Consider the following 18661-nt stretch of genomic DNA (forward strand, 5'->3'; position numbering starts at 1 on the left):
AGTGAATTTGAAGATTCAGAATCTTATGATGAAAATAATGATTAATCTTTATTGTAAATTGTTCAGAATTATTGATTGTAAATTTTCGGATCTGTAAAAGGATAGATACTTGCGATCATCTATAAATTGAAAGAAAAACTGATGTTCTTTTACATGCTCATATCTTTGATTTTGTTGCATAATAAAATGTTGGATCCTCTCATTGTTCAAGTATTCTAACAGTGTCATGGCTGTGTCATACTCCTGGACTTCCATTACATGCCGCAGCAGCAAGTCTATGTCGCAATTTGCTGCGTCCAGGGTCACTGTCGGCAGCGGGCTGTACGAGATGGAGCAGGAACCGTCCTCATCCGCGTGATTTACATGATCCAAGACGACAATAGTGCCGAACGCCGGCGTGGCATCTCCCGTCCTTCTCGATGGAGGCAGCACTTCAGGCAGCGGGGCACGACCTGCGGAGGCCATTGGTGTATTTCCGGCCCGATGCGGCCATGGGAGAGAGATGGCGGCGAGTCGTTCTGGCGTGCTGCGGCCATCGCCGAATCAAGGAACCCACGCGCACCAATCCAATCATGTGGAGAAGACGGCGCCAGTCGCTCGCCATGGAAACCCTGATCGCAGCGGAAGTGATTGATACGAGCTGAATAGTTCTTTCTTCGAGCCGATGCGAAGTACTCGAGCCGAGAAACGTACGTACAGGAGCGGATGAGAGGATAGCGTCAGATGAAGAGCAGGGACAGATGGCGACAGATTAGAGCGGGTACGCACCGTCTCGCCCTCCTCCCCATCGCCGCGACGCACCACACGCGAAAGAATCCACCAATTGCTCTTCCCGGCCGGACGTACGAACAATGGCACCGAGCAAGCTCCGCAAGGCGCTGGGAGCGGTCAAGGACAAGACCAGCATCGGTCTGGCCAAGGTGGGCGGCGGCAGCGGTTTCGCGTCGCCGGAGCTCGAAGTGGCCATCGTCAAGGCCACCAAGCACGATGAGAACTTCCCCGCCGATGAGCGCCACATCCGCGAGATCGTCTCGCTCACGCGCGACTCCCGCGGGTCCGCCAGCGCCTGCGTGGCCGCGCTGTCGCGCCGTCTCGGGCGCACCCGGAGTTGGGACGTGGCGCTCAAGACGCTGGTGATCGTGCACCGCCTCCTCGCCGAAGGCGATCCGGTGTTCGAGCAGGAGCTATTCTACGCCACGCGGCGGGGCACGCGCATGCTCAACATGTCCGACTTCTGCGGCCGCGCTAGCGACGACGACGCGTGGGACTACTCCGCGTTCGTCCGCACCTACGCCGCTTACCTCGACGACCGCCTCGAGCACCGGATACAGGCTAGGCAGGGCGGCCCCAACCGCTGCAAGCTGCTCCGCGACGAGCTCTACATGTCCCCCGGAGACCGCCTCAGCCGCGAGGGTGTTGACGGGAGTAAACGGGAGGATGCGGCGGCGGACGCCGACGCCGCCAAGGCGGGGGCGATCGCGCCGAGGGAGACGCCGACGAGCGAGATGACGCTGGAGCAGCTCCTCGCCAAGGTCCAGCAACTGCAGCATCTCCTCGACCGATTCATCGCCTGCCGACCCGTAGGTGAGTCCATCCGTGCGTGCACGCAACTGTTGCTCACCTTACATTCTCGTGTGGGATTCGGATCATGCCATTGCCGAGGTGCACTGACATGGAACGACACGTCTCAGGCGCGGCGAAGACGAACCGGGTGGTGTCGGTGTCTCTGTACCCGCTGGTGAAGGAGAGCGTGCAGCTGTACTGCGAGCTCACGGAGGTCATGGCCGCGCTCATGGAGCGGTTCCCGGACATGGAGAGCGCGGACTGCGAGCGCGTGACCGGAGTCTTCTGCGGCCTCGCCAAGCAGATTGAGGATCTCGACTCTTTCTACGCGTGGTGCAAGGACGCCTACGTCTGCCGCCAGTCCGACGTGCCGGAGGTGGAGGTCATCACGCAGGAGAGGCTAGAGCTCATGGACGAGTTCATCTGCGACAGGCGCGGCGCCGAGTATCTGCGGAGGCTGCCGCCGCCGTCGCCGGAGCCGTCCAGCCCGGAGCCAGAGGTTGAGGAGTACGACATGAGCGCCGCCAGGGCCCTTCCGGCGCCCGCGGAGCCGCCGGCTGCCGTGGAGAAGGAGCCCGATGCCAGCGAGACGGCGCATGCTGAGCCGGAGGCTCCGCTGATCACAACCGACGTGGTCGACGAGGAGGCGGACTTCTTGAACTTGAAGGCGGACGCCATGTCCGGGGAAGAGCACGGGCGGCAGCTGGCGCTGGCCCTGTTCGACGGCAACCCGGCCGGATCGGCGCCGACATGCGACGTGTTCGACCCGTCATCGGCGGACTGGGAGACGGCGTTGGTCGAGTCGGCGAGCGCGCTCGCGAACCAGCGCGCGATGCTAGGGGGCGGGCTCGACATGATGGCCCTCGAAGGCATGTACAACCACGCAACGGCGGCGAACGCGCAGGCGTTCTCCGGCAGCGCGAGCAGCGTGGCCTTGCGGCCGCCCGGAGCGCCCATGCTGGCCCTGCCTGCGCCGCCGGGGATGTGCAGCGCCGCGCCAGGTGGGGACCCCTTCGCGGCGTCGATGGTGGTGCCGCCGCCGACGTACGTGCAGATGTCCGACATGCAGACGAAGCAGCAGCTTCTGACGGAGGAGCAGATGGCGTGGCAACAATATGGCAAGAATGGCATGCAAGGGCAGGGGGGCCTGGCAATGCGAGAGCAGAGACCGCAGCAGCTCATGCCTCCTGGCGTTTACCATCGTGCTTCTTAGATTTCATGAAATGTCATTCGATCTATTTACTTTCATTATTGGCGATGAATTGGAGATCAGGTAGTCTAATGTACAGTGAGGTTTAAATCAAAACAAATGTAAAGGTTGCAGTAAACAGCGCGTGTTTGACCTCTCTTATCTGACCAAAAGTTTACGAAGGCACAATATTTTTCACTCTAGCGTCTAGCCTACTGGTAGCATTGGAAAAGCTTGGACAGTGACTTTTATTACTCCCTCCTTCTCAAAATATAAGGCCCTGATTGACTTTTCTAGTCTTCGTTGCATAACTTTGACTATGATTTTCACATATTGTATGTCCATAAAATTAGTATACGGAAATATGAAATAAAATTATTTTGCAAGACAAATACGACTATGCCTTTTATACATGTTCAGTTCATGTACTTTGATACTCCTATATATATTTGTGGTCAAAGTCATGCATCAAAGACCGTACAAAGTCAAACGCGCCTTATATTTTGGGAAGGAGGAAGTATATCACAAAGAGGTTCCTTAACAACTAAAATTTCATATGTGCGGGTTGATAGTGGATGATTGGGCCGTGTTTCTCCTTGTTGTGTGTGGTGTGGACGAACCACGGCTGTGCGGCTTCGATGGCAAGGTGTTGTGGTGTGAGGCTACAAGGACGCCCCAAACCTGAGCAGAGATGTACGGCGATACAGATGAACATCCTGCCTGGTTTTTTGCCGGGGCGGCGGCGATGGCACCCGCGGCTGTCATTTCCCTCCTTGGAGGTGTCGCCGAGCCGTGTCGCTTTGTTGTCTCCAGGTGAAAGCTTTGATTGGGTGCAGGATAGGCACAATTGCGGCGTTCTTAATGTCGTCCCTCTGTTGGGAGCATCGTGTCTGAAGACATGGTTTGGAGGTCCTTCGTTGCGCTCCTTCGGTGTTCGCCGTTATCCATCATGGATCTTCCGCGGCGCAATGTACGGCCGTCGCCGGTGACTTCAAAATTGTGCTTTTCTCCGGTCTGATTAAGCCCCGCCATACACTTGCCACCTCCTTTAGGCATATATAAAGGGTGGATGATGCGTCGACGAGGGAAGCTTGACAGGAGCTAGCTCTTTTGCGTTGTAGTTGTTTCGTCTTGGTGTTGGACTAGCCGGATGTGGAGTGTATGCTAAGCTCGTTGTTCGCAACGAGTTGTAGTTATCTTGTACTCCCTCCATTCACTTTTATAAGTCGTTTCAGACAAGTGAAATTGTGCTGTTTTGCACACTATCTGAAACATCTACAAAGCCTTATAAAAGTGAACAGAGGGAGTACTTGAATTATCTTTCTAAAACTATATATGGTGCGCAATTTGTGTACTTTCCAGGAAAAAAATTCACATATGTATATACACAATACTTCAAACAGTGACTTGTATCTCTGCTAATCTCCCATGGAAAGAAGCCAAAACCTGACAACAGAAAGCATGTGGAAATAGCTGAGACCAAGATCTGTTTGTGATATTATTACACGCACGTCTTGAAGGAAAACAAGGAGTAATGATATTGCTAGAAGGATCAAAGAGACTGTTAGGAGCTAGGGTTCTGTTGGTTCTAGGGCGGAGATTGTAGGGGAAAGATGGAGGAAGACGAGGTCAAGGGCGCGGCGGCCGGCGGCTGGGCGCGTCCTTGCGTGGTGGAGAAGAGGCGGCGGCGGCGCAAGAGGCGGCTAGGGTTAGGTCTCCCGGCTCCCTAAGGGAAGCCGAGCAAATACTGATTGCTTCTTGCTTGATTAGATTGATACATCTCCTCTCCTTATATAGAGAGGTTTACTTGACTCCTAAGCAAACGACCCTAATACCGATAAGATAACTGGGCTAAGCCCCTAATAACGATAAGATAACTTGGGCCACAGCCCACCTAATATGTCGGTCATAACACTTCTCCCCGCCTGCACAAACAGCTCGTCCTCGAGCTGTAAGGCGGGGAAGCGCTTACTGAACTCCTCGAGGTGATCAACCAGCATCAAACACCTCCGCAACAGCTGGGGCGGCCAGGTCGCCGAGCCCGGCGGCGACGGCGTCCTCCTTAATGTAGTCTGCAGCCTCCAGGTAGAAGAGTCGGGGGCAGACGTGGCCGGGCATGTAGGTCTCGTCGCAGTTGAAGCACAACCCTTGGCGGCGACGCTCGAGTAGCTCGGCCGAGGTGAACCGGCGGAACGGGTGCGCCGCGGTCGCGGCAAGGTGTGCTGCGGAAGCCTGAGCGGGCTGACCCTGCTCGGAAACATCCGGCCAGGGTGGCGGCCCAGCGGCCCGGGACGGTGATGCCTGCTGGATGGCCACCGCGCGGCGCTCGAACGCACGGGCGTAGTACATGGCCGTCTGGAGGTCCCGGGGTCCCTGCAGCTCGACGTCCACGCGGATATGATCTGGCAGACCGCCGACGAAGAGTTCGGCCCGCTGGTGAGCCGTCACGGCGGACACGTCGCACGCCAGGGCCTGAAAGCGATCATTGTAGTCCTGCACCGTAGAGGTGAAGGGAAGGCGGCCCAACTCCGCCAGCCGGCTCCCACGTATCGGTAGTCCGAAGCGAAGGAGGCAGAACTCGCGAAAACGCTCTCATGGGGGCATGCCGCCCTCGTCCTGCTCGAGGGCGTAGTACCACGTCTGTGCGTCGCCGCGGAGGTGATAAGAGGCGAGCCAGGTGCGGTCCGACGCGAGCGTCCGTTGCCCCCGGAAGAACTGCTCGCACTGGTTGAGCCAGTTGAGGGGGTCCTCGGCGCCGTCGTAGGTGGCGAAGGCGAGCTTGGCGAAGCGCTGCGGTGTCTGAGCATGACCGCCATGAGTGTACGGCTCGGCGGTACGGAGCAGCGAAGAGGATGGCATTGGTCCGATGTGCACAGGTGGTCCGCAGGAAAGCGGTGGCCCGTCGAAGCCAGCGTGGAAACCCGCGGAGCCGGAGGGCCCATCGTACGACAGGGAGGGCGCCGGCTGGTCGACGGCCATGGTGTAGACTGGCGGTGGTGACGTCCCGGGCAACCAGGCCGGAAGCTGGGATGGCGAGGGCGGGAACTGCACTTGCTGAATCGGCACGCCCGCCGGCGCGGTTGTAGTCAGCCCGGTGCTGGGCGGTGGAGGCGCCGGCAGCGGCAGCTGCTGCTGCCTGGAAACGGCGGAGGTGGCGGGTGCGGCGATGGCCGCGGCCGGCCAGTGTGGCCAGATCGGGGCGGTGGCGGGGGCTGGCTGTAGCTGCAGCGGCCCGACCAGCGTCACGGTGGCCCCGGGGTGTGGCGGCTGCCAGGGCTGCCAGGGCGGTGGCGGCGACGACCCGGGTGGCGTGGGTGACGCGACGAGGGCCGGCGCCGGCCACTGCGACCATTGGGGCGCGGCGGCGGGCGGCGGCTGAAGCGGCCAGTGGTGGTGTAGAGGCCCCGTCGGCGCCGCGGGTGCCGAATACCACGGCAGGGCGGCCGGCCCGGTCACGGCGGCCGGCGACCCGTAGGGGCCGGCTAGGTATAGTTGTATCCCCTGGACGGCGGTGACGAGATCGTTGAGGACCCCGGTGATCTCCACCGAGGAGTAGACGGCGGCCGATGGTGCGGTGGAGGGCGCCGTCATCTGGGTGGTGGCGCCGCCGGAGAATGCGACCAGCGGCACGGACGGGGAGGGCAGCGGCGCGGTGGAGAAGGCCAGCGGCGTGGTGGTGACGGTCGACAGCGGAAGCGACGGGACGGGCGGCGGCGAAGACATGATCGGAACTGAGCTACCTGATACCAAGGTGTTAGGAGCTAGGGTTCTGTTGGTTCTAGGGCGGAGATTGTAGGGGAAAGATGGAGGAAGACGAGGTCAAGGGCGCGGCGGCCGGCGGCTGGGCGCCGTCCTTGCGTGGTGGAGAAGAGGCGGCGGCGGCGCAAGAGGCGGCTAGGGTTAGGTCTCCCGGCTTCCTAAGGGAAGCCGAGCAAATACGGATGGCTTCTTGCTTGATTAGATTGATACATCTCCTCTCCTTATATAGAGAGGTTTACTTGACTCCTAAGCAAACGACCCTAATACCGATAAGATAACTGGGCTAAGCCCCTAATAACGATAAGATAACTTGGGCCACAACCCACCTAATATGTCGGTCATAACAGAGACTACATTATGCCTTTCTCAATGACTGCACTCTAGGATCCAAACCTTCATTTGACTTCAGCAGCATTATATTTATATTAGGAAAACACCTGCACTTCAGGACCACCATTATTTTCGATCTTTCAGCAGACATATATTGGGATTGGTTGATTTACCTCTGAAGTAAATACTAATTTGTCAACAAACCAAACATCATTATTTATTCTAAATGTTTAAGATAGGGGACCGCTTGACATACGCAAACAACTTCACAAGCAATACATTTATCAAATTCAAAGTGGATTCGCAATAGGAAACACTCTGGTGTTCTTTTTCAAAGCCATAGAATGAGTGGCTCTGCGATCAATCAACAAATCAACACACACGAACAGCACAAATTCACACAAAACAAAAATCGGGAGAAAGAATCCAGGCAATACAACTGTAATCACCTGGCACCTGGAAGACATCAAGCATTGTGGCGACAAAAACATAATGATGGTTTACAATAATAATAATAATAATATTAATGACGATGGTTCAAATACAGTAGTACTACTTTGACAGAAAATAGATAGAAGATGCGACTTAAGCTATTAAGTTGTCACTAGGTTTATGGACAACGCATCAAACATGGCAGTTATTACAGAAAGAACAAGATGGACTGCAGCATCTCCACCCAGACAAGACATCTTCCAAACCAGCAGAAAACAGTTTCTCCGCGGTATAGCAGTAAGCTAAGCTCGGTCTGTGCTCGTGATTGAGACACAACCAAGTTCCGGCTTCTTCAATAGAGCAGCAGCCATGCCATGATACAAACACCATTGTTGGGTCATCTCGAGCAGGGACCAACATCCAAGATCCATCAAGAGTCACATCAGACAATGATGGACAACCAAAACCAGAATCAGCAGCAACTTCCAACATCAATGACCACAAAGGTAACAGACTTGGTACCTCAAAAGTTGCTATCTATGAGAATGGGTCTTTCATGGCTGGGTTCAAGCAGTAGGAGCTTGCAGGCTTATTGGAAACAGAAGGCATGTCATCAAAAGTGCTAGGCATTGGTTCCAATGGTGGAAGCGGTCCACTTGCTAAGAAAGTTGATTGAGTGGCACCATCACCGTAGTGAAGGCCATTAGATGATTGATCCAGTGGGTACTGCGAAAACTGATTGTTTGGCACAGACAAATAGGAGAAGGTTCCACCAGGCAAATCATAGGAGAATGTTTCACCAGAAAAATCATAGGAGAAAGTTTCCCCAGGAGCAAACAGATCATCCAACCCTATATAATCATCATCCATAGCAAGTCCAGAGTTTGTTTGCTGCAAATTGTTTTCAATAACATCCCCGTTGCTAGCAGGGAAATTTGCAGCAGGCATATCTCCTGACTGGGCAAGTACTGCCAATTGGTCACAGAGCTCAGCAGTATTTATCTCAAAAGCTTGAGCCTCAAGCTCAGACATTGGAGGCAGACCAGAATTCTACAACAAAAGATGTAAAAAGGTTATTAAAAAAATATAATTCCTTCGGTACAAACATACAGAATATGATAAGCAAGAAGTCAGCAAGCTAATACCTCCGGCGAACGTACGTCATGGTTGGGAGAATCATTCAAAAACTTTGTCAGTTCGTCCAACAATATCCCATCAATTTCAGGAGGCGCATCATTGACCTGATCAGAACAGATATTAACATGTTCGGAAAATTGAACAGATTGCTGAGGAGCGGATGGTTCGTGAATAACTATTGCAGTAGCCAAGGCAGAACTTTCGACCTGTGGATCCTCTACACCTGAGGACGGTGCAAAAGAGAAGATAGAAGATCCAACATCTAAATTCTCCCATTCGTTTTCATCAAAAGGAGCCCCATATTGCTCACCAATCCTTGGGCCAAGCCCACTCTTTTTAAATATCTTGCAGAGTACATAAGCATCCTGAAACAAACAGACAGCAAATATATTTAATTAAGCTTGCAGAGAATTTGAAAGAAATACTAGGATCACAGCTTTCTAACTAAATATAAAGGCAACTAATCACGCTCAGTTTCAGCCATAAGCAAAAGAGCATGCCTCAAAACATATTCCAGCATGGTAGAATCTTTCATATACAGTGAACATACTTCAAAAAAGTGAAACAAACAAAAACATTAGATAAGAGTTTAAAGTACCTTCGAGAAACCAGCAGACACCAAAGTTTCATCTTCCATTTTGTATTCATACATCACCCAATCAGTCCTGTTGCCTTTCGGTGCCTTGCCTTCATGAAAAATCAATGTTTTCTTCAACCCAACAATGCGAGAGTTCAGCTCAATTGTTCTGTCTTTTCCACTTGTTTTCCAATAACCATTTGGTGTGGCACGGTTCGTCCTAGACCCTTTAGGATACTTCTTGTCACGGGGGCAAAAGAAGAACCACTCAAGATCTTTGCTCTGAAGACATGATTTATCTGCACAGAAAAACAGAAGGTCACAACAAAGTTGAGAACTAAATTCAACCAAAGTGAGAGCATTATGAGAAATATAGATTAATTTCCAACCAATTTGGGTGAAATTATTACATATAAAAAATAAAACAATAGATGAAAATTACCAGGAAGGTCCCAAGGAGCAAATTTGTACAGCTCAACCTCTGAGATAGCTTCAACAAAAAGTTTCTTCCCCATAATCTTCCTTTTCAAGTAGTAAGAAACAAGCTCAACATCAGTTGGATGGAAACGAAAGCCAGGTGGCAGGCAAGTTTGAGCCATCACTGCAGTGGGTGTCTTGCGCTCAGTATCAGCAGAAGAACACAAGAGGTGAAACACAACCAGAATTGCTTCACCAGATTATGCAATTAACAATACCAGTAAATCAGGGAAATATCAAGTTTGGCAAGAAAGCTTCAGTCCTCGAAAGACAGAATTCAAGGCCGCAGATCAACCAAACTTAAGGAGAGGAGCTCTCAAGAGAACAAACAAGAACCAGAGAAGAGAGCTTCAGAAGATTGCCGTGTGAGCAGAGGACAGCTCACGTTATGACAACTATTCTGAAGGGAGGATCAAAGGATGGATGAGATTAGACCAGAGGAGAGAATGGTCCAACCAAAAGCTGGAGGAGAAACAACTTATGGAAAACCAGGCTTGGCAAGACTCAAGGAAAGCAGTACACCAAGGACTCAAGCGACAAATGTTTCTGAACTCAGATGAGAGAAGTTTGAGTCTTGCCAATTAAACCAACTACCACTGATTCACATGATAGGAAGTACTCGCACAAAACTCCAGATGATCCACTTGTATCAAGTGAATTCTCGGAATTTTATGCAATATATGAACCAGAAGTAGCACGAGTGGAAATAAGGGGATCCCTCGCTGACTTCAAAAGACATGAGTGACTGAGATCAAAAACCTGCATGAGATTAGAAAACATCGTCAGAAAGGAAAAACATAAACAGCAGAAAAATACAGAATACATGTGTTCTATGTTTTATCCTTCGATCCAAATAACTAAAGTCCCAGGAAGCAAAGAAAAGACTGCATATAGCAAGTGAATTTTACATTGTACGCAATTCAAAGTGAAATAGCGCATTAACAACATGAATCTAACCTACACCATCGCTTCACCAGATTTTACTAGTATATTTCATATTGGCTCGGATGTAACTCATGAAAAAACTAGTTGACAAAAAGAAAACTGTGAAAAGGATCATACAGGACTTTCAGCGCTGCACTTAGATAACCAAAGATCAAACCATTGTGAGCACCTAATATATTTTCACCAAGTTCAGGTACCCCAAAATATTGAGCTTAATCACAAACCACATCAGTGCAGCAGAAATAAAATTATATAATAAGCACATTAGCATCCAACCTACGATCTAACCAAAACTTACACGCTATGATACTTCATAGGCACAGATGATATTATTAACAAAACAAAAGTAATTTTTCCCACAAACGAAAAATAAAACTAACGGATGTTTCCTAGAATAAACTGCCTTGGATCAGTTCCGGACCATTAGTTCAACCATCTAATAGAATCCACCGATCCATCACAAGGCACCCAAAGGAATCGAGCCTAAATAGACGCTGAACAATCCAATTCCCGACCAAATCTCAAACTTTCGCGACGCTACTACAACATCTGGATCGCATAACCCCAAATCAACGCGTAGATCGACCGATCGATCGACCACAAACCCTAATCGGCCGTAAACTTCGACGGACGGAAGACCAGACCAATCCGTGCGGCGATTGCTTAACCACCACCTCAGAATCGACGGATCGGACGCAGATCGCCCGAATTGGCCATCGGATCGACACGAACCATGACTCGCAACAATCGGCCCCGATCTACCCAGATCGATCGAAGGAAGGGATTGGGGGAGATCGGGAGGGGCGCTTACGAGGGAGAACCGGGGAAGCCAGCAGGACGATGGGGGATGCCGAGGGGGAGGAGGTGAGCGCCGCCGTCTGGTCAATTGTGGAGGAGATGAGATGAGGTGAGGTTTTGGGGGAAGCAATCTCGCGTCGCTGGGTGCGGGGCTCTTTTATACCGGAAAAACGCCGGGGGCGTGGTGCTGGGCCGGGACACTGACTGCCTGGGCCCGCCGGTCCGGGAGTATAGTAGTATTTTTTAATCCCCTCGTGCGCTTCCCGGAAACTTCCGCTCCACGCGACGATTGCCCAATCTTTCCTGGCCCAAAAGTCCAGCCCGGGCGTTTGACCTGCGTCTCCTATTGGCTGCGGGTTTTTTTTAAAGAGGGAAAGAGTGAGAATTTTGGGGCTGGGGGGTTAAATGCGTAATTGTTTCCATGTTTCGGTAGTTACGATGCGATTTCTGTTCTTTGGTTTCTCTGTCCTACTACGGGTGTCGTGGGGCCGCACGTCGCTGATGGGTGGGGCAGCGGTTGTGTGGGCCACACCGCTCGGGACGTGGGTCCGTGGGCTCTTGGAGAGAAAAGTCAGCAGCACGACGCGAGTTTGAGATGTTCCGGTGTCATTATCGTGTCAGACGGTGCATCATCCGACGCGACACAAGCAGGGTGCTCGCCCTTTTCGTTCAGGAACATTCGTCTTTTCTCGATTTGTTGAGGGTCTCTTTTCTGGTTAATTCCTTTTGAGGATCGGCGGTCGGTCCACCATGATTCTCCACGGACAAACATATTCACACGGCCGTATGAGAACATGTCCTTTTTGGGTACCACTCGTTCTTCGGCAAGATTACATTCTGCATTGTACGAAGTTTGACCACGATTGGTGTCTTTCCTTTTTTTCTTCTTTCTCCTACAAATAGTGGTACTCCTCTAGTCTGAAATTGTCCCACTTTCCATTTGGATAGTCTCGTTTCACCTTTTTCTCTTGCCCTTTGACACCAGTTGATAAAAGATGAGAGCCATGTAAGATATATCGAGGTGACATTCTCAGAAAGAAAAAGATACATTGAGGTGACACAATCGCACTGGGTGAATGTCCGACCTTCACATAGAACGATGCACACAACCAGCAAATGTCCGACCTCCATGTAGTATGATGCACACAGCAAATGATGGAGCTACAGAAAAAGGTTGAGTCGGCCAGAGAGCACGCCTTTTCCATTATGTGTTGTGTTGTGCTATGCTGAGGCGCCCGGTGTCTGCTTCTGAGCTCCTTTGCTACATGCATGTTTTGTTGAGGAACGTAGCAAATAATTTTTTAAAAAAATCTACGTGTCATCAAGATCAATCTAGGAGATACTAGCAACAAGAGAGAGGGAGTGCATCTTCATACCCTTGAAGATCGCTAAGCGTAATCATTGCAAGAACGCGGTTGGTGGAGTCGTACACGCAACGATTCAGATCGCGGTCAATTCCGATCTGAGCGCCGAACAACGACGCCTCCGTGTTCAACACACGTACAAGCCGGGGACGTCTCCTCCTTCTTGATCCAACAAGGGGAGAGGAGAAGTTGAAGGAGAACTCCGACAACACGACGGCGTGGTGGTGATGGAGCTCGTGGTTCTCCGGCAGAGCTTCGCCAAGCGCTACGGAGGAGGAGGAGGAGGTGTTGGAGAGGGGGAGGGCTGTGCCAGGGGAAGGGTGCGGCTGCCCTCCCACCCCCCACTATATATAGGGGCAAGGGAGAGGGGGGCGGCCAAGGAGGAGGCTTGCCCCCCAAGCTAGGTGGGGGCGCCCCCTCTAAGGTTTTCCCCAACCCTAGGCGCATGGGCCCTAAGGGGGAGTTGGCGCCCAGCCCACCTAGAGGCTGGTTCCCCTCTATATTCAGCCCATAGGGCCCTCCGGGGCATGTGGACCCTCCCGGTGGACCCCCGGAACCCCTTCGGTGGTCCCGGTATAATACTGGTAACCACCCGAACACTTCCGGTGACCGAATAAGGATTTCTCATATATAGATCTTCATCTACGGACCATTCTGAAACTCCTCGTGACGTCCGGGATCTCATCCGGGACCCCGAACAACCTTCGGTAACCACATACTATTTTCCATAACAACTCTAGTGTCGCTGAACCTTAAGTGTGTAGACCCTACGGGTTCGGGAACCATGCAGACATGACCGAGACATCTCTCCGGCCAATAACCAACAACAAGATCTGGATACCCATGTTGACTCCCACATGTTCCCCGATGATCTCATCGGATGAACCACGATGTCGGGGATTCAATCAATCCCGTATACAATTTCCTTTGTCCATCGGTATGTTACTTGCACGAGATTCGGTCGTGGGTATCCCCATACCTCGTTCAATCTCGTTACCGGCAAGTATCTTTACTCGTTCCGTAACGCATGATCCTGATGTCTACTACACAACCTTCTTCCTGTAGACGTTGTTGGGCCTCCAAGTGCAGAGGTTTGTAGGACAGTAGCAAATTTCCCTCAAGTGGATGACCTAAAGTTTATCAATCCGTAGGAGGCGTAGGATGAAGATGGTCTCTCTCAAGCAACCCTGCAACCAAATAATAAAGAGTCTCTTATGTCATGAAATGCATCACACAATCAACCCTAATGTCACCTAGATACTCCAATGTCACCTCAAGTATCCGTGGGTATGATTATACGATATGCATCACACAATCTCAGATTCATCTATTCAACCAACACAAAGTACTTCAAAGAGTGCCCCAAAGATTCTACCGGAGAGTCAAGACGAAAACGTGTGCCAACCCCTATGCATAGGTTCATGGGCGGAACCCGCAAGTTGATCACCAAAACATACATCAAGTGGATCAGTAGAATACCCCATTGTCACCACGGGTATCCCACGCAAGACATACATCAAGTGTTCTCAAATCCTTAAAGACTCAATCCGATAAGATAACTTCAAAGGGAAATCTCAATCTATTACAAGAGAGTAGAGGGGGAGAAACATCATAAGATCCAACTATAATAGCAAAGCTCGCGATACATCAAGATCGTACCACCTCAAGAACATGAGAGAGAGAGAGATCAAACACATAGCTACTGGTACATACCCTCAGCCCCGAGGGAGAACTACTCCCCCTCGCCATGGAGAGCACCGGGATGATGAAAATGGCCACCAGAGAGGGATTCCCCCTCTGGCAGGGTGCCGGAATGGGTCTAGATTGGTTTTCGGTGGCTACGGAGGCTTCTGGCGGTGGAACTCCCGATCTATTGTGTTCCTCGAAGTTTTTAGGGTATATGGGTATATATAGGAGGAAGAAGTACGTCGGTGGATCTCCGGGCTGTCCACGAGGCAGGGGCGCGCCCCCCACCCTCGTGGGCACCCCGGGACTCTCCTGGTCCATCTCCGATACTCCGTGGGCTTCTTCTGGTCCAAAAATAAGTTCCATGAAGTTTCGGGTCAATTGGACTCCGTTTGATTTTCCTTTTCTGTGATACTCTAAAACAAGGAAAAAACAGAAACTGGCACTGGGCTTTGGGTTAATAGGTTAGTCCCAAAAATAATATAAAAGTGTATAATAAAGTCCATAAACATCCAAAACAGATAATATAATAGCATGGAACAATCAAAAATTATAGATACATTGGAGACGTATCAGGTCCCGTGGCTAACTCCTTAGTCACATTGAGCTCGTTATGATGATGCATTACCAAGTGGGCCCAGAGATACCTCTCCGTCATACGGAGTGACAAATCCCAGTCTTGATTCGTGCCAACCCAACAGATACTTTCAGAGACACATGTACTCATGTAGTGCACCTTTATAGCCACCCAGTTACGTTGTGACGTTTGGTACACCCAAAGCATTCCTACGGTACCCGGAAGTTGCACAATCTCATGTTCTAAGGAAATTATACTTGACATTAGAAAAGCTTTAGCAAACGAACTACATGATCTTGTGCTACACTTAGGATTGGGTCTTGTCCATCACATCATTCTCCCAATGATGTGATCCCGTTATCAATGGCATCCAATGTCCATGGTCAAGAAACCATGACCATCTATTGATCAATGAGCTAGTCAACTACTCCCTCTGTCCTTTAAAGAGTGTACTTCCAATTTTGTTGGAGGGTCAAACTATTTCAAAGTTTGACCGAGTTTGTGCAAAAATATATCAATGTTTGTGAAATCAAATAGGTATATGATGAAAGTATATTTATCACGAATCTAATGCTACTAATTTGATGGCATAAATGTTGATGTATTATTATATAAACACAGTCAAATATAAAAAAGTTTGACTTTCCAAGAAAGTTGAAAGTACACTCTTTAAAGGACGGAGGGAGTAGAGGCTTACTAGGGACATATTACGATCTATGTATTCACACATGTATTACGGTTTTCGGTTAATACAATTATAGCATGAACAATAGACAATTATCATGAACACGGAAATATAATAATAACCACTTTATTATTGCCTCTAGGGCATATTTCCAACATTTTTCTCATGGAGTGCTATGTGTGTGAGGCAAATGGGTGCATTATAGCTCTATATCAGTGTCGATCATGGGCGTGCTAGGCTGACTAGGTTGTGAATGCTACGGGCTTAGTCTATTTTCTGGCTCCAGCCTTAGGTTGAAGATGACTCATATGGCCTTGCCTTGTCGTAACTCCGTCATTGCACATTTTGCAGCATGAGATATGGTGGGTCCTATCTAAAGATTACACCATCATCCATGCTGGAAGAAAACCTCCCCAACAATATGCTCCAGTAGGGTAGATGTCACTACAAAAATGTGTCTATCCTCTGACCTCTGCATTATAGAGCAACTATGAAGCCATCATGTACATGCATAAAAAATTGCACAAATGAAATACGTTTTGTGTTAAAAAACACATCATTCTTGTTAAGCCCAAGAGACCAACGTAAGGTTGTCCTTCCCACACGAATATTTGCGTAAAATAGTTTGTCAATACCCTGTAGCTAATTGATGAACATATTATGGGCACTACTACGAGATAAAGGTTTGAAGCTACTTAAGCTATGGCCCACACTGTGCGACCAAGTTTAGACTCAAAATATTGATATACTCATCATGTTAGCAATAGACACAGGCCTTCTTGCCTTGCAAATTATAGCGTGTCGGGTTATCTAGAGCCAAGATCACACATTTGTGTCGACGGGTGATCATCGAGATCGGAGCTATGATCTAGCTCCTATATAGTTTGGCCATGGGTTAAAACACTTTTCCCAAAGGCAAGAAGCTGTTAGAAAAGGATGTCGAGAGGGCATTTGGAGTGCTCCAAGCCCGTTCAGCAGTTGCTCTCGGATATGCTAAACCATGGGATCTATAGACATTGTGGGGGTGATGACAACTTATGTGAAAATAAAATAATGAATGGGTTTTGAGAAGTAAAAAAGCGAAAAAAGTCTTGCATCAATGCAGTTGACCATTAGGCAATGGAGAAGGCCCTATGATCGACGTTAACGCAAGGAATAGGGATCACCATGCAACCAGGATGCACGCAAAGCTATGAATATGTGAAAGCTCTCCTATGGGCTAAGTGGGTGCATCCAACTTGCTTTCTCATTAAGACCTCGAGCATTTGATGATGCTCGTCATTGGAATATACAAGCCAAGTTTTTTAATGTAATTTCCCCATTAGTATAAACACATGAAGCTCATGAAATTGTCCAATCTACAATGCATGAAGTGGTGATACTTTGAAGCACAAATGTACTAAAAAGGATGATGTTGTTGCTCCTTCTTCCATCCTCACTTTTTCTTTCTCTTTTTTTGTGTCACCTCTGTGGTGCATCTTTTATTTGGTCTCTCTCTTTTTCTTCTCTTTTATAGGAGCAACACCTTACAATGATGAACAAAACACTTTATAATGGCACACTTCAAATGATGTAATCTTTAAATGGTGCAAGATCTATTTGGAACTATATATGGATGTCTTGGGTTTCCCTAATAAATGAAATTTTCAGCTTGAAAGGTTGCTTCGGAGCTTTGCCTACTTAAATGCAAAGTATATCGTCACCTGTCCAAACGAGGAGTGTGTCCTCTATGTGGCATGGAGGAGGAAGGAACCTTTCATGCCTCGATCACATGCAATCATGCTAGAAGTGCTTGGGTGAACATGCAATTTGAATGGCCACTACCAAGTGATGAACAATTGTTGAATACCGGGAAGGAATGGCTCATGCATATCATCATGGGGTGTTCTGATGATGTTCGCGACATGGTTCTTATGCACGTCTTCCGTAGTTGGTAAGTATGTACAGACCAAACTCATGACAAGGAAGTACCTCCCATTGATACAACAGTGGAATTCCCTAACAATTACTACATGCCCGTTAAGTTGGCACGTCATTTTTCTTCGAAGGAGATTATTAAAGATACTAGCAAATATGCCCGTGCATTGCAACGGGAGAAAAATAATCAAATTATGCAGATGTGGTAGAGATAAAAATAATCGGAATCAAATGCCAGGATGAGATAAGAATTTTCAGTATGTCATTTCACAAACTATGTCTGGGTGATGTCATGATGAGAAGGGACTTTTAAAAAGTCATTTGAAAAACTGAAAATGTGATGGTCTCCTCACGACTTGATTTCCTAAGGTGCCACAACGAAATATTTTTTTGCTGAGCAAACTACATTGATGGACCCCCTGCCTGAGCTAGACTGATGCATGATGTGTCTCGTCTTAACCTAGCGGAGTGGTGTTTTCCATAGCCAGTAGAATCATGGTACCAGAATAGTTGTGTATGGAGGCAAAAAATACATTTAGTCATTTTCATATAGATTACAAAAAAACTAACCCATAGCAAGATGTGTCAATTTTTGGGGGGCTCAGCGAACACGCAAACCTTTTTTTACCCGTGAAAGTGCGTTATATCGACTAGAGGGCGGTGAATAGGCGATTTTTACAAATTCATCACTGAGGAAATTCAAGGTGAGGAATTTCGTAAGTCACGAACAACTAACAACGGAATAAGTACTCAGATGCAAGCGTAATAGAGTAGTAACAGGTCATCATGGTGAAATGAAAACAAGCACAGAGTACAAGTAGCGTGTAAACATGATAAGCAGGCTCAAGACAAAGTGACTGAAGAATTAGGATTGAGCAAATTGAGAAAGTATTTAGTCAAAGTCTTCAAACAGTAACGATCAAGTACTTCAAAACATGAATGAGGAAATGAAAGGGTTGAGGAAGTAGAACCAGTAGCTTGGTGAAGACAATGATTTGGTAGACCGGTTCCAACTACTGTGACAGTCATACGTCTGGTTGGAGCGGCTAGGTATTTAAACCTGAGGACACACAATCCTCGCCGTATTCTCCTTGAGCTAAGGTCACACAGACCTCGCCCAATAACTCGTGGTAAGTCTTCAGGTGACTTCCAAACCTTCACATACTCGATCACTAGGCGATCCACAATTTTCTCTTGGATGCTCTAGACCATGATGCCTAACCAT

The 18661-nt window shown here is 49.2% G+C and overlaps 2 protein-coding genes across 3 annotated transcripts; one reads left to right on the forward strand and one right to left on the reverse strand.

Annotated features, from left to right (window-relative positions):
* Positions 1-851: 851 nt before the first annotated feature.
* LOC119302899 (putative clathrin assembly protein At1g03050) lies at positions 852-2776 on the forward strand. Its single transcript, XM_037579983.1, has 3 exons — positions 852-1584; positions 1692-1896; positions 2050-2776. The coding sequence occupies exons 1-3, from the start codon at positions 852-854 to the stop codon at positions 2774-2776; spliced, it is 1665 nt and encodes a 554-aa protein (XP_037435880.1).
* Positions 2777-7314: 4538 nt separating this feature from the next.
* LOC119280330 (NAC domain-containing protein 82-like) lies at positions 7315-11352 on the reverse strand. 2 transcript variants are annotated; one of them, XM_037561226.1, is made up of 6 exons: positions 11221-11352; positions 9430-10223; positions 9009-9286; positions 8617-8775; positions 8419-8514; positions 7315-8323 (listed from the first exon to the last, which is right to left on the reverse strand). In XM_037561226.1, exons 2-6 carry the CDS (start codon positions 9584-9586, stop codon positions 7811-7813), a joined length of 1203 nt encoding a protein of 400 aa, XP_037417123.1. In that variant the 5' UTR covers positions 9587-10223; positions 11221-11352; the 3' UTR covers positions 7315-7810. The 2 variants fall into 2 exon arrangements, with proteins under 2 accessions (XP_037417123.1, XP_037417116.1); XM_037561219.1 differs by having other exon boundaries at positions 8419-8775.
* Between the last annotated feature and the right edge of the window lie 7309 nt (positions 11353-18661).

Source organism: Triticum dicoccoides, chromosome 1A (assembly GCF_002162155.2).
Source record: "Triticum dicoccoides isolate Atlit2015 ecotype Zavitan chromosome 1A, WEW_v2.0, whole genome shotgun sequence".
Lineage (NCBI taxonomy): Eukaryota > Viridiplantae > Streptophyta > Magnoliopsida > Poales > Poaceae > Triticum > Triticum dicoccoides.